This window comes from Physella acuta, unplaced genomic scaffold, assembly GCF_028476545.2.
Source record: "Physella acuta isolate Inbredline_101_S28 unplaced genomic scaffold, ASM2847654v3 ptg000623l, whole genome shotgun sequence".
Taxonomy (NCBI): Eukaryota; Metazoa; Mollusca; class Gastropoda; family Physidae; genus Physella; species Physella acuta.
The window spans coordinates 102,501-118,252 of record NW_026732142.1 but is presented as its reverse complement, the minus strand read 5'-3'; the positions used below and the strand labels follow the sequence as shown (position 1 = coordinate 118,252).

General features: G+C 39.1%; 1 protein-coding gene across 2 annotated transcripts in view; it reads right to left on the bottom strand.

Annotated features, from left to right (window-relative positions):
- Nucleotides 1-1,152: 1,152 nt before the first annotated feature.
- Nucleotides 1,153-15,752, bottom strand: part of LOC131948113 (SPARC-like) — an 85,239-nt gene continuing 70,639 nt past the window's right edge. For both annotated transcript variants that reach the window (XM_059309630.1, XM_059309631.1), the window contains exons 4-6: nt 5,031-5,092; nt 3,805-3,899; nt 1,153-2,250 (exon numbers count right to left, since the gene is read on the bottom strand). In XM_059309630.1, coding sequence (XP_059165613.1) covers nt 1,923-2,250; nt 3,805-3,899; nt 5,031-5,092 — 485 coding nt within the window. In that variant the 3' untranslated portion in view covers nt 1,153-1,922. The remainder of the gene's footprint in view (nt 2,251-3,804; nt 3,900-5,030; nt 5,093-15,752) is intronic.

Here is a 15,752-nt window from a genome sequence, read left to right as displayed (position 1 = left end):
TCAAAGCTCATTTGAAGCAAATGTGGCCAGTTGCCCAGATGAACAGTAGCTGGAGGTAATTGAATTGCAATAAAATAACTTCCTTAGAGACACGTTCAAAGAAGGGCGCATGGGTTTTCATACGTTTTTGCACAAGGAAGACTTTCCTAACATTAAAACTTTTGCATCAAAGTACCTTTCAAATTTTCGAACAACATACCTGTGTGAACAAACATTTTCAAGAATGAAATAGGTGAAGAAAAATTTGAGAGCAAACGTGGACCTCGGGTGGGGGGGGGGGGGTGGGAGGAAACTTGAAATTCGTATATATTTCTATATAAGTTGTGGGGGGGAGGGGGCAAGGGGCGGTAGACGTTCTTCGGTGGGGGGGGGGGGGGGGCGCCACGACCCTGAAAATATATTTTAAAAAATTCTGGCCCCCGAACTGATATTTGATAGTTAAAGCGGCCCTCCGGCTGAAAAGTTTGGAGACCCCTGCCCTAGAAGCATTATGCAGAGAATACACATTGTTATAAAACAGGGGTTATAAATAAATAATTACAGTCAAACCTGATACAAGGTGTAAGGAACGGTGTAATGAGTGAGCGATGTTATCCCGGGGAGAATCTGGTTATCTGTAATGTAATCCATGGGGATTTGGGTATCTGTGATGGATGCAGCTGTTAAGGAGGACGAACAGGTTGATATTCGGCCTGACACTTCATTTGTGCGATGAAGGTGTCTGTGTAAGGGGGGGGGGGGTGGGAGGATTTTTTTCTCGATTATTCTTAACACCTTACCTCCTGTGACTCAACACGATAACAACAATCGCCAAAAAAAAAAAAAAAAAAACTAAACTAAAAACAAAACACTTAGGCAGGAGAAGAAATAACTCATCTACCAACCCCCTCACCCCCCCCCCCCCACCTACAACATTTTTAACATTTATACTCCAAACTACAGCCCTGCATCTGCACTACGCCTATTCTAGCTTATAGCTTTTGGCAAAGTTTTCTCTGTAATGAAGGTCTCGACAGATGAATTGTAGCCAAGTTCATTATACTGGGAGCTGACTTGATGTTTTCAACTCTAATTAAATGTAGATCTAAGGGCCAAGATATATATATATATATATATATATATATATATATATATATATATATATATATATATATATATATATATATATATATATATATATATATATATATATATATATATATATATATATATACTGTTCGTAGAGCTGTGTGTATGAATACAAGTACCGCCCGGGGAGAAAAGTCTCTTCCTTTAGTCACCCCATGCCTGGAGACTAACTCCTAGAATATTCTACCGTCATTCTGGATTTGCTGTACTGCAAGGAACTCAAAGGAGACCCAAACAAAAAAAACAACATAGATCTTGAAAATATTTGAGGACATCTAAAATCTTAAGGAAATCCCCTCCTTCCCACCACCCGCTCCACTCTCTTCTGAACATTGGGAAGTTTGTGTACTGTGTTGCTGTGTTTTTGCCTCGTAGTTGCAAGACAACACACACAAACCCTCCTGATCAACTCTACTTCACATACATATTTTACTACTCGAACACAAAGCCATGTTTGAATAAAAAAATGAAATTCCTCTGTTTGATACACCAAACTTCTACCAAATTACACCACTACACGGAGAAAAATAAAATTAATTATAAAAATTAATTACATTTACAGAATAGAATGACTCATCAGCGTCATCATTTTGTGTGTAGACAATTCTTTACAAAGAAAAATAAAATCACAATTCCATAGTTCACATAACACGTGTTACACTTTTGAACGGACTGGTGTCAGTACACACTACATTTTACTGAATGATACTCATGTGTTAAGCTAAATTCCGAAACAAAAGTGAATCGACACGGGCAAAAAAAAAAAAAAAAACACCGAAACGCGCCCTAAAAAACTAACTCGAGTTCCAGCTATAATCAGGAAAAGTCTCTTCAAAAGTCTTCACGTTCTGCTGATTCTTTCCACGGTGGCGTCTCGGTCTCGTCTTACCGTTGTTAGCCCTCCCGCTCTTTCTCCTCCGCCTCCTGCGCTCTTTTCTCTTTCTCCTCTTCTCGCGTTTCAGCTCCTCCGCCTCCAGGTCCTCCTGTTTCTGTCTCTTCCTCAATGTCTTGTTCTTCTTCAGTCTCTTCTCCACGTAGCTCACCTCCTCCTCCGAGCAGGGCCCTCGGTGTTTCTTCCTCACGACCTTCCCTTCGTTACAAGATGCGATTTTCATGTGGCACCTAAAAAACGCAGGTGGATGGAAAACAAAGGGACATAAATCAAAGCCAAGGTAACCGCTCGCGGTCGACAAGGGGAGATTACTCTCATATTTATATTCGTGAAGGGAGACAACCGATCGAGGTGGGTGTGATAACAATGTAAAATAAACAAATTATCCCCCGTCGTGGCGGGGAATTCAGAAATGTTAACCATAAGTGACACAGACGCATGATGATGTAACTTCGAGTTTCGAGTTCAGATGGGGGGGGGGGGGTGTTGGGGGGGGGGGGGGGGGTGGAGGGGTGTTACACACGTGATAATTGTTTCCACCTCGTATTTGTTGTCTAATGTGGTGGTTCATGAAGCAATGAGTAGATCAGATCACTAAATTCTCGCGTCTTATGGGGGATGGGTGGTAGGGGAGGGGCTGCTGGAGGGGGGGGGGGGTGGTGGGATACAAAGTCTTGTTTTATTTAATGTCAAGATTTCTCCGAGGTTTTTGTTTTTTGCCATCGGTTGACATTTCCCAGATTAGAGTAATTATAGAAAAGCTATACACCACCAGGATCATATTCAAGTAAAATCTATGTATATATTCATAACCAAATATAATTAGAATATCGTAAGTAAAAATAATTATCCAAAAAGTGATCAAATAACCCCACCGCCCGACTTTCTTTGAAAAGATATCGTCGTCTTCTACCTTGTGAGTTGAACATTACACTATTTTTCAATAAAACTTGGCCTTACCCAATGTGACAAAGTTACAATTACATTTGAAACTTGGCCCTAACCCACGTGACAAACAAGGTTAAAATTTGAAACTTGGCCCTAACCCACGTGACAAACAAGGTTAACATTTGAAACTTAGCCCTAACCCACGTGACAAACAAGGTTAACATTTGAAACTTGGCCTTAACCCACGTGACAAACAAGGTTAACATTTGAAACTTGGCCCTAACCCACGTGACAAACAAGGTTAACATTTGAAACTTGGCCCTAACCCACGTGACAAACAAGGTTAACATTTGAAACTTAGCCCTAACCCACGTGACAAACAAGGTTAACATTTGAAACTTGGCCTTAACCCACGTGACAAACAAGGTTAACATTTGAAACTTGGCCCTAACCCACGTGACAAACAAGGTTAACATTTGAAACTTGGCCCTAACCCACGTGACAAACAAGGTTAACATTTGAAACTTAGCCCTAACCCACGTGACAAACAAGGTTAACATTTGAAACTTGGCCTTAACCCACGTGACAAACAAGGTTAACATTTGAAACTTAGCCCTAACCCACGTGACAAACCTGGTTAACATTTGAAACTTGGCCCACCCACGTGACATACCTGGTTAACATTTGAAACTTGGCCTTAACCCACGTGACAAACCTGGTTAACATTTGAAACTTGGCCCACCCACGTGACAAGTTAACATTTGAAACTTTACCCTAACCCACGTGACAAGTTAACATTTGAAACTTTACCCTAACCCACGCGACAAGTTAACATTTGAAACTTGGCCCACCCACGTGACAAAGTTAACATCTGAAAAGCAAACCAATGTCCTCACCTAGACGGGTAGGTTTTGCCGTCCGTGCCGCACATCTCCCGGATCTTGGCTCTCCGGCACACGTACGGCGTCGGACACTCGCACAGCGGCAGGCCCTGGGGATATCAACATTGGGGGTTAGTTGAGGGGGGTCGACAGTAACACTAGTAGTTAGTTGCTGGGGTAAGGGTTAAGGGGTTGGGGGGGGGGGGGGGTGAGGGGTGAGTTAGTTAGATTCTGGGGTAAGGGTTGGGTGGGGAGGGGGGAGTAACACTTGTAGTTAGTTTCTGGGTAAGGGTTGGGGGAGGGGTGCAGTAATTAGATTCTGGGGTAAGGGTTGGGGGAAGGGAGGGGAGAACGCTTGTCGGTTAGCCATATTCACATATTCGTAGGGGGAGTAGAGTAAATAATAATCACTTTAGAACTGGCGGTGGATACGCCAGGTGAGGTAGAGTTCACCTCAGGTACCCATCAGCGTTGAGTAGACTCAGCAACTTTGTACAGACTCACTCCAGCCCGGGTTCCGAACTCGAGACCTTAGGGGTTAGCAGCAGAGTAGCCAATAATTACAATTGAAAACTAAAAATATCTTTAACCCTAAAAATATGGATTTTTCAGGTTTCTTTGGGCGATAGTCTTAAAATAATGTGGATATAATTTCTATCAACAGGAACCGTGCAGAATTAAATTACTAACAGAGAGATTTAAAAATAAATTTAAAATAGGTTGATTTAAAAACAATTTAATGGTTGGATTAGTTGCAGTACACGTATACTCGTTTTCATTTCAAGCAAAGTAATATTGAAAAAAAAAACCTAATCCCATTCCCCTTATAAATCTGAGGGTTAAATCAAATGGTTTGTGTATGACAAGTCCAACTGCAATAATCAGAAGCTTTTAATACACAATTAATACATTCTTAGCTATTTATATTCTTGTTAGTCATATCTTTGACTATAATAAACCTTTCAAATAACCAGTTATGATAAAATGTTTTAGTCATTGTATATTTTTATGCAAATACGGAAATATTTAGATTGTTTTTTTTTTAAAAATAATTTGTTCCCCTATAGTTTTTGTAAGTATTATTCTTTTTTCCCCGCATTTTTTTTTTATTTGCACAACTTTTCTCTGCCCATTTCAATGAGAGTGCATTCTCTCGGAGCGCAGTCGCTGGGAGTGCAACCCTCGGCTGCGCATTTCTCCAGTCAGAATACAATTCAGCCAAGGAAATGTGAATGACTTACCTGCATGTTCTCTACACACACTTCCATCTTTTTACATTTCTTCTCATCACATGGGCTGGCCGCTGGAAAAATAAATGAAGTCAACATAAGCCACAACATGGCAACATTACAAATACATTTTGATGAAATAATATCCTTACCTATATTTTGAAACCTTGCATCTACATTATTAATTGTGATTAAAATAATATTTTTATAGAAGATATTTGTAACAAGACAATCAACTGTTTTTAAAACAAACCAAACACATTTTTAACAAACCAACCTATATTTCAACAAACCAACCCCCCCCCTACTCCCACACACACTTTTTCAACAAGCCAACTCACTTCAACCTCTTTGTAACAAGCCAAAAAATTGTTACTAGCCAACCCATTTTTTTCAACAGGGCAAACCCACTTTTTAATCAAGTCAACCCACTTTTGAAACAAACCAACCCACATTTCTGCTATGAATTCGAACGAAAACCCTTCACCAATTCCGATTCTGCATGATTAGCTTTAATCCTTACCTAATCACAATACGTTATCTACCAGAAAAATCCACAATGGCACCATTACTTTTCCATAGTCATTGGAACAGCGGGAACATACAGCGATACTATGGGGAGTTGGGCCGTGTGATGAAGTGGCACAATACAGTGAATTTAATTTAACTTTTATGAAATAGTAAGCAGGTTGAAAAATGAGACCGGAAATTGAAGCGGAGCAGAAATTGTAATGGCGAGAAATGGAGGGGAAATGAAACATGATCACAGGCCAGATCTTTTCAGTGGAGGAATCTTGGCGAGAAATAATTTTTATTTCGGTCTTGGTATTTCTTTAGTTATATATTTCTGAGTTCAATGTATGTTTCCATATTTGTTTTATAAGTAGGAGTTTGAACAAATTAGGAATGCGGTTAGCCTTAGTGGCATCCAAGATATGCGTCACCGCAAAAGCAGAGGGTTAAGGAAGACAGTGGATTTCGTTGACATTAACGGTTGACATTATTGGTTGATATGGCTAGTTGACATTAACACGAAGGGTTGAGATGACTGGCCGTCATGTGTTATGACAGAGTGACATGACAGTGTATTGTGAATTTTATTAGTGATTAAATATTACTGTGGCATAAAAAGTAAACGTTTCAATATCTGTAATCAATAAAAGATTTTATTATAAACCATTGAGAACTTCATACTTAATACAGTGACGTAGGTGAAAAAATGGAGTCTTGAGGTCAAGAAGTTAAAGTGACGTTAGAGTACTTAGATAGAGGCTACGGGTCCTTAGACATACAAGACAACCTGGCTCAATGCTCAATAGGGAAAAACAAAAAAGGCAATATTAAAACAGTTTCGGTACAGTTTTTTTTTTTAAAGAAATAATTATAAGATTTTTCACCTGAACTAGAATCTATAAAATAGCGTTACGAATCGAATATTACAAATGACATAGAAAGGACGATAACTCGGAATGACGCCAGGAAGGAAGTGAAGACAGGCAGAAACAGCACTGTAATATGACGACAGGGCAGGGGACAGAACTCTATTAGTCGTTGCCAGAGTAACGTTTCTTTTAAAATGTAGTTACACCAGCCTAGTCCAATGGGTTAATTTACTCCTACTCATGTACTCAGCACTACGAAGCTTACAGTGTAAATAGTTCATTAAATAAATAACATGGTAGAATAAAAAAAATACAACAGATAATGTGTAATACGATTCAGAAAAATTGTGTAATATGATTTAGAAAAATTGGATATTAATAAACTAGATTTTTTTTTGGCACTTCGATGTTCAAAGTTACAAGGCCAGAGGAAAAGCTTATAGTGCTATACGACACTTTTGAGCGAAATTTTTATTTACAAATTAGAGTTCCAATTTAAAACCTTTTTTAAATGAAATAGCTTTATATAAGTAATAGTTTAATGGCCAAAGATCTATTTTCATTTACCAGCGATACCCCTTTAAGGTATCGAATAGCACGCTAAAAACTTCCTAGGCCAAGCCCATTTATATCAGGAAAGTATCCATGTTTTTTAACATTCCCCGGGGGTGGTGGAAGTGAAGAAGGAGAGGGGGGGGGGGGGCAATAAGTTGAGTCGATGTGCTGAGCATGTTTCTGACAACAAAACACTACGCGCGTGCGTGTGGTCGACCTAGGGATGGGGAAACATATGCCTTCGGCGCTGTGGGGGGGGGGTTCCTTAGCACCTCCCCCCCCCCCCACACCCTACAGCGACCAGGCGCTGCCCAATGCAATCGCACCCTTTGACCCATACAAAGCGCAATAATACCTCACACACTAAATCCATTTCACCGCTCCTTACTCGCATTAAAAAAAAGGAAACATAACGAGATCTCGCGAGATCAGCTCGAGAAGGAACGAGATTAGAAGAAACACAACGACAACTCCAGAGCTGGGTAAACATAAACACGTAAATAAAAATATAACAAATAAGTGCCTGCACGTGACGCGGGCCGACGCCCACTACCAATTGCGCGGAACAATTAAAAACAACAACCAGAAAAAAGTACGAGCCCCCCCCCCCCCCATTCCCCCGTATTACTCCCTTCTCCAATTTTTTTTTTTAAAGACCGACAAGAAATTCTTACCAGGATTGAATGAGAAAACCAGTTCGAAAAAAAAACACCGCACAACCAAATCCAGTAGCAGTATAATTCATTAGTGCCATCCACACAGGGAGTCTACCGACCTACAGACTAACCCCCGACTCACACACAGACAGACCCACACACGCATGCATGCATTCATCTTCCACTTTCAAATAAATTCTATTCAAGTTGCCAAAACCTAAGCCAGTAGTTGAGAAATTTATTAAACATAACAGACATATAACAGTGATTCGAAGTAAGTTTCTCTAAAGTAATAAAGTCCTACCCAATGGCGTCGCCATATTCCTAGTAACTAGATGCCCCCTTCCCATACATATATACATGTATGTATGTATGTATGTATGTATGTATGTATGTATGTATGTATGTGTGTGTGTGTGTGTGTGTGTGTGTGTGTGTGTGTGTGTGTGTGTGTGTGTATGTATGTATGTATGTATGTATGTATGTATGTATGTATGTATGTATGTATGTATGTATGTATGTATGTATGTATGTATGTATGTATGTATGTATGTATGTATGTATGTATGTATGTATGTATGTATGTATGTATGTATGTATGTATGTATGTATGTATGTATGTATATAAGTATGTATATATGTATATGTTTGTGTGTGTTTACACCAGTACGAACCGAGGGAGAAAAACTGGATTTAGCTGAGCGAACTGCAGACTACACTATCCCTACAAAATTACGCCAAGGCTACACAAGTAGGTGTACCCTACTTCACCTGCCTTACTGGCAGTCAGGACCGACACGGTAACTTTAGCTCACTCTCTACTAGCACTTGCGATAGTCCTGACTGGTAGAAGGTTGATGAATTGTATCAGCCTTGATTTATAACGCTTCCAGTCGAAAGAAAAACAAAATCTATGTGTTCTTATGTCAGACAAGAGAAAAGCTTTACTCTCTACAATAACAAGAAAAATAGGTTTATGAGGATTCTTAAGAAAACAAAACAACTAAGCGAAAACAAATATGATTTTTCTCAAGGTACTATTGACTACTTTGATAGTTTGTACATATCATAAAACGAAAACGTAAAACTACACAATTCTTTAAAGAAAAATGTTAACTGCTTAATTAAACAACAAAAAAAAAGATAAAAAAAAAAAAGAAAAAAAAAAGAAAATTAAAAAAAAAACATTGAGCCACCCAACTTCAAGTTTCTATATCAGGTAGCCAGGCAACCACTTCCATAAGTAAAGACCAGAATACCTCATTATGCCTGTGTGGGCTGACAGAAAAAAAAATACACAAACAATAATTGCCTAAACAACATGACCACATTTACGTTGGGCAATCGTTGTGCAACTGTTATCAACGTTAAAAAAACGTGGGTATACCGGCCTTGGCCCGCGGCCCGGCAGTGGTGAATCGTTTACAGCCCACCTAGACGCTGCTCGGTGTTTAAGTCATCAGCTCGCTAACGGCGCAGCAACGCAGTTTTAATTAGCAGGTGTGAAAATGCAATTAACCTAACGGGATGGGTCTTTCCAAACCAGGCCAGAACTCAAATTTCTGGATATATATATATATATATATATATATATATATATATATATATATATATATATATATATATATATATATATATATATATATCTAATATATAAAGCTCAGTTCTGTATGTAATGCATATGTTTGTCGTTGGTCTTGGGTGAATTTAAGTGTTAGAAAATTATCGTGCGCATTTGTCTAAATTTATGAGCTAAAAAATTACTATTGAAAGTGTTGGGAAATAATTTTCATTTTTCAAATTATAGTAATAATTGTCGGCATGTTCATTAAACACAAGTTTTTAAAAAAATATCATCTTTTACAAAAATTCTAATTATGTCTTTATTTAGTCCGATAGCACTTACTTCCCTTTGATAAATTAGGAAAACAAAATTACTTCCCTTTATAAAACCATTGCATTTTGTGGAAAATAATTTACTTTTTAATTACTTTGTTTTGGTGTTGGGAAAAAAAAATGATTACATAATTAGCGGGGATTGATCAAGTGCAAATGTTGTAGGTATTTTACGGATAAGCTTGGAGTATTAAAATTGTTCATTAAATTGAAACAGGCGCGTTCGTTTAAGTGAGTGCAAAAGACTATGAATAAGTTGGGGTACTATAGTCGTTTATTAAGCTAAAACAGGCGATTCCGTTGGGTTTGCGTTAGTGGTTGCGGTTTGATTTGGTTCGTTTTTGTTCTTTCTTTTTTCGTTTTTGTTTGTGTTTTTTTCTTTGGGTTGGTATTTGTGTTTTTGGTTGGTTTTGCGTTTGGATTTGGTTTGTTTTCGTTTGCTTTTTCGTTTTTTTTGTGTTGTTATTGGTTGGTATTGGTGTTTGCGGTTGGGTTTGTTGTTAGGTTTTTGTTTTCGTTTGCTTTTTTGTTTGTTTTTTCTTTGTGTTTGTATTGGTGTTCGTGGTTGTGGTTGGGTTTGTTGTTAGGTTTTTGTTTTCGTTTGTATTTGTAATTGTGTTAGCGTTATGTTTGCGTTTTGTTGTTTTGGTTTTGGTTGGTTGTGGTTTGGGTGGGCAGTGCCGGGTTTATGATGATTACTAAACACACAGGTAATGGTCTTTAACAGAAAGGTTTTTCACAGAAGCCAGAGCAGGGCCTGGCCGGGACGGCTAGTATATATATATATATATATATATATATATATATATATATATATATATATATATATATATATATATATATATATATATAAGCCGGTAGACATAAATCGCTTATGATTAAGCATAAACATATGCGAATATGTACAGGTTTTAAAAAATTAATTAACTAATTAAATAAATAATAACAAATAAAGAAAAAATATATATATATACATACACACATATATAAATGTGTGTGTGTATGTATATATAATTCATTTTCTTTATTTTTTGTTATATATATATATATATATATATATATATATATATATATATATATATATATATATATATATATATATATATATATATATATATATATATATATCAATGTGTGTGTGTGTGTTAGTGTGTGTGTGTAGAACAGTGACATACAAGTAGTTAACATTAGAAATTCTAACATGGGCCCGCCATCTGGAATGTTCCGTATCCCACAGTTACTAGCAGCACAAATCATGTTAAACAGGCTGTTGTCACTGTAACTGGATACACTTGTGAAGTATAGTATTAGTAGCACAACACGAATCACAACCCCGCATGAAATCCACTGCCCCTATGAAAAACGTATGTGGTTTTAACTGCTAAAGGGATGTAGAACAAACCTCGAACACTGGTAAGGGAGATAACGAAGGGTAAAGAACCTTTTAAAACCCATATTTAATTAATAATAAATAAATATTTTGTTTCGATAAATCCCTAGTCTTTTTCCTTCTCTACTCATTAGCTCTTTATTAATATTTAAATTATTTTTTTTTTGAGAAACACATGATGTTCAAATAAACCAACGGAAGATATTGATTGGGTCTCAAAGTCAAAATATGGTTTGAGGTGTTCCCATAATAGGATAAAAAGTGTTAGGTGAAGTCCCATCGAAACCGAGCAAAAGGAGTTATTACAGGGACCAAAAACACATCACACCTTCCATAAATCTTAACATTGCACCACTCATGAAACGCATTAATGCCCCGTAATCTCTCCCCAACCTTCCCCCCCCTCCCTTTTAACGACTTCATCCCCATGACCCACCACTCACCCAAATCCCAACCTCTTTTTTTCCCTATTTAACCTTTTTCATGCTGTACATATCTAAATTAGCTTCACCACATGTAAAGTATTTTGTAAATGTTCACTCTCTTATGTACTTATATGTACATTTTGTTACCGTAAAACTTTTAAATTTTACTACAGACTAATGCACTCACATATATGTTGATGTTATTTGTTTTCATTCAAAATAAAAAATAGTGAAAAAATAAATCTCTAATGTAAACACACACAAAAAAAAGTAACAAATCATTTAATTAAGACATGATCAGGGTAATATCTGATTATACTTAAATCAGCAAGGATATTTCAGTCTGAGTTTGTGCACAATGTTCCCTCTGAGCTAAGCTCAGTTTGTAAAATAAAAACAACCTTGTTTAATTTCTGAGCACCGCGCCCTCAAAATATAGATCTATTTTGCACACCCGCTTTTGCTTCTTAATAGCAATTGTTGCTTCCACCAATGTATGGTCAGCCCTAGTCCTTCCGCATAATCTTCAAGACTTCATAGATAACACGATGACAGTTGTATTCACTGCAGCAGTGGCGAAGGTAAGGGGGGTGCCCCCCCCCCCCCCATGGGCCCCTCTGTAAAAAAATATTTACTGTCATAATACCACTGAGAGAAACTAGGATGTAAATGTTGACGAGTATGCAGTGGGTGTGGGCGTACTTGATTGCAATGATGGGGGGGGGGGGGGAGGAGCCGTCTTGAATGTAGAAAGGGAAGAGCTTGTGACTTGCAATATGGGGAGGGGGCTGAGGTGTGCAGTATAACTTGAACATAGCCCCTCCCCCCCCCCCCCCCACACACACTCCTCCTTCAATGTAACCGAAGAAATTAACTTACACTAGCTCACCCGCGAAGGTTCTAGAATTTCCTGCAACAACCGCCACTCCCCTCCCCACCCTCTTTATCACCATTCATACAGCGGGATAAGGATCGCCCCCTCCCCCATTTCCCCACCCACTACCAAAACCTGCCCACGTTTGAATGCGCAGCGACCCGTGTTTTGACATCTGTCCGTGAAAGCGCATGCAACATCAAAGGGCGGACTGTTAGTGCAGTCTGCGCATGCGCACCGACACCGCCACGAGCACCGTGTCGGCCATTGTTGTTGACACGCTGGAGAACGTATTCATTCAATCCCGGACAGATTCGCACAAATAAGCAGGTTTATATATTCAAGCAGGAATACATACATTCAGGATATATACGTAGAGTGGCGTCACGAAGCAGGAAGGGGGGGGGTGTACCGAGTGAAACCACGACGAAACATTGTAAAGTTTACTGAGTCCACCCAGCTCTGATGGATACCTAATTCACGTTAGGGAAAGTAAAAGCGGCTGGTCATAGTGTTGACCATACTACCCCCCTCATATGCCGAGGTTATAATAAAAGCTTGTAAAAATAGGTGAAAAATCGCCCCGTGGACCCCAGGTTCGAAAATGGAACGTTACTTTTTATTTTTCTGCCAAAAAAATGTTTTATTAAGTTAAGAAAACAAAATAGTAAGGGGAGAGGGGATGACACCAAACCGAAAATACAAAATTATTGGAAAGGGGGGGGGGGGGGTTGCCGGACCTGGTGCAACCAGACTCAGTGACGCCACTGTATTCACGTGACCTTTGATCTGTAGAAGACATCGTGCTGAAACATCAAGAAAACAGTTTCGCAACTCGTCGCTAATCCTTTTAAATCCATGTCTACGTTAAACTAATGGAAATAAACGTTTAGAGACCCATACTTTAACTACGGTATTTTCCGGCGCTTAGTACAAATGTTTAACTTAGTCAAATTTTCTCAAATATCGAGGTGGGGGGGGGGGGGGGGAGCGTCTTCGATGGAATTGTTAATACAGAAGGAGTATGTACTGAACTCTCATTTATACGCAGGATAAGAAGGTACTTAAATAAAACTTGACATTTAAACTATACAAATAAATAACCACTGGAAATTGGAATGCAATCAACAAAATTTACGTTTATACTATAAGCAATAACTGATGTTTTAAATATAAATGTGTCCTGTCTTTGTGAGTTAAGTTTCTTAGACACTTTTAGTATTTGTTGTGTACTCAATAATCGTCCCAAATTTAAAAAAAAAATTAAATAAAATTAGAATAAAAATAAAATAAAATAAAATAAATAAAATAAAATAGGCCGATCGCATTCAAGAAGCATCCATAAATTACGCCATGTGTGTGTAGCCTATGTGTTTGTGCACCTTTTGTCTATCGTCTCGGCAATGGGATGGCGTTTGTCTAGGACGCCACCCTACCCCCCTCCGCCCCCCGCCCCCACACATACACCACAGCCGCGCCAATAGATAAACTTGTACACAAACATACAGGGCAACAACACCGCCTTTTGTCTCTCCCGCTGAAAGAGAAATGTATTTTTGATAATGCTATCTGGTCCACAAGAGACTCTAGGAACTTGATCATCTGTAACCGCTAGCCACACGCAGGTTGGGGGTTCTCAAACTTGATCATCTGTAACCGCTAGCCACCCGCAGGTTGGGGGTTCTCAAACTTGATCATCTGTACTCTCTACACACCCGCAGGTTGGGGGTTCTCAAACTTGATCATCTGTAGCCACCCGCAGGTTGGGGGTTCTCAAACTTGATCATCTGTAGCCACCCGCAGGTTGGGGGTTCTCAAACTTGATCATCTGTACTCTCTACACACCCGCAGGTTGGGGGTTCTCAAACTTGATCATCTGTAGCCACCCGCAGGTTGGGGGTTCTCAAACTTGATCATCTGTAGCCACCCGCAGGTTGGGGGTTCTCAAACTTGATCATGTATAACCTCTACACCCGCAGGTCGGAGGTTCTCAAACTTGATCGTTTGTGGGAGGTTCTCAAACTTGATCGTTTGTGGGGGGTTCTCAAACTTGATCATATGTAGCCTCCCGCAGGTGGGGGGTTCTCAAACTTGATCATCTGTACTCTCTACACCCGCAGGTTGGGGGTTCTCAAACTTGATTATCTGTAACCGCTAGCCACCCGCAGGTTGGGGGTTCTCAAACTTGATTATCTGTAACCGCTAGCCACCCGCAGGTTGGGGGTTCTCAAACTTGATCATCTGTAACCGCTAGCCACCCGCAGGTTGGGGGTTCTCAAACTTGATCATCTGTAACCGCTAGCCACACGCAGGTTGGGGGTTCTCAAACTTGATCATCTGTACTCTCTACACCCGCAGGTTGGGGGTTCTCAAACTTGATCATCTGTAACCGCTAGCCACCCGCAAGTTAAAGGTTCTCACAGTTGACCAACTGTACCCTCTACACACCCGAAATTTGAGGGTTCTCATAGTTGATCCTCTGTACCCTCTAGACCCCCACAAGTTAAAGATTCTCACAATTGATCATCTTTATCATCTAGACCCACGCAAGTTTAAGGTTCTCACAATTGATCATCTGTACCCTCTAAAATCAACAGTTCTCACATCGGAGAAGTTCTAAGAATTTTTATGTCAAAAAAATAATATCGTTTTAGTGTGTGCAAACAATAAAGCTTTCATTTTTTTAAATTCCTCTAACAGCGATAATAATAATTATTAAAATTAATATTAACAAAGGATATATTTGAACTAAACTAAAATTACACCCGGTATTAGTGTGTGTGTGTGCGCGCGTGATTGCGTGCGTGTGCGTGTGTGTGTGTGTGTGTGTGTGTGGTTCAAGTTGATTAGCCGTACACATATTCCTATTGCAGAAGAATCGCATACATTGACCCTTTAACAATTACATTTTTGGGTTAAACATGTAATTAGCTTTATGGTTAATGGTAGATTCACTACTACAATGTCCTTATTGACGACGATAACTATGAGCTTTATATGTTCCTCTTGTTTGGACCTATAATGTGATCAGCGTGGTCGAGTCGATAAAGCTCATGGTTGCTAAACAAAGTCTATGGAAGCAAATCCAAAAAGAAAAGCAGGCTGAAATCGGAGCCAATGGTCTCAATGGCGCTTAACCAGTTGTCCCATCCAACACTAAAATTAAGTACGAAGAAGAAGGACCTTGTATTACTCGATTTGTATTCCCGTATCTCATTGAAGGAGATGCTGTCCAACATTTACCCCCACCCTTACAAACATAGTTGGGTCAAATAACAAGGAAACCTGCTTCGTATCAATGAATTTAAAAAATAAGTCGGGGTCAAATTGTGAGACTAAACACAACAAATCTGACCACGTAGCACTGACATTCCTACACGGTCAAATAATTTATCCCTCCATATCGTCTCCATCTGGTTCCCGTAAATATCGCTTTTAAAAAACAGGATAATTGATAGCAAAAAAAGATCGTAAAGAAAGATTACTCGACACTGAACAAGTATATCCGGTTCCCTAAGGGACGCGACTCTAAGGTAGAAAAGTATTTTTAGCCGGG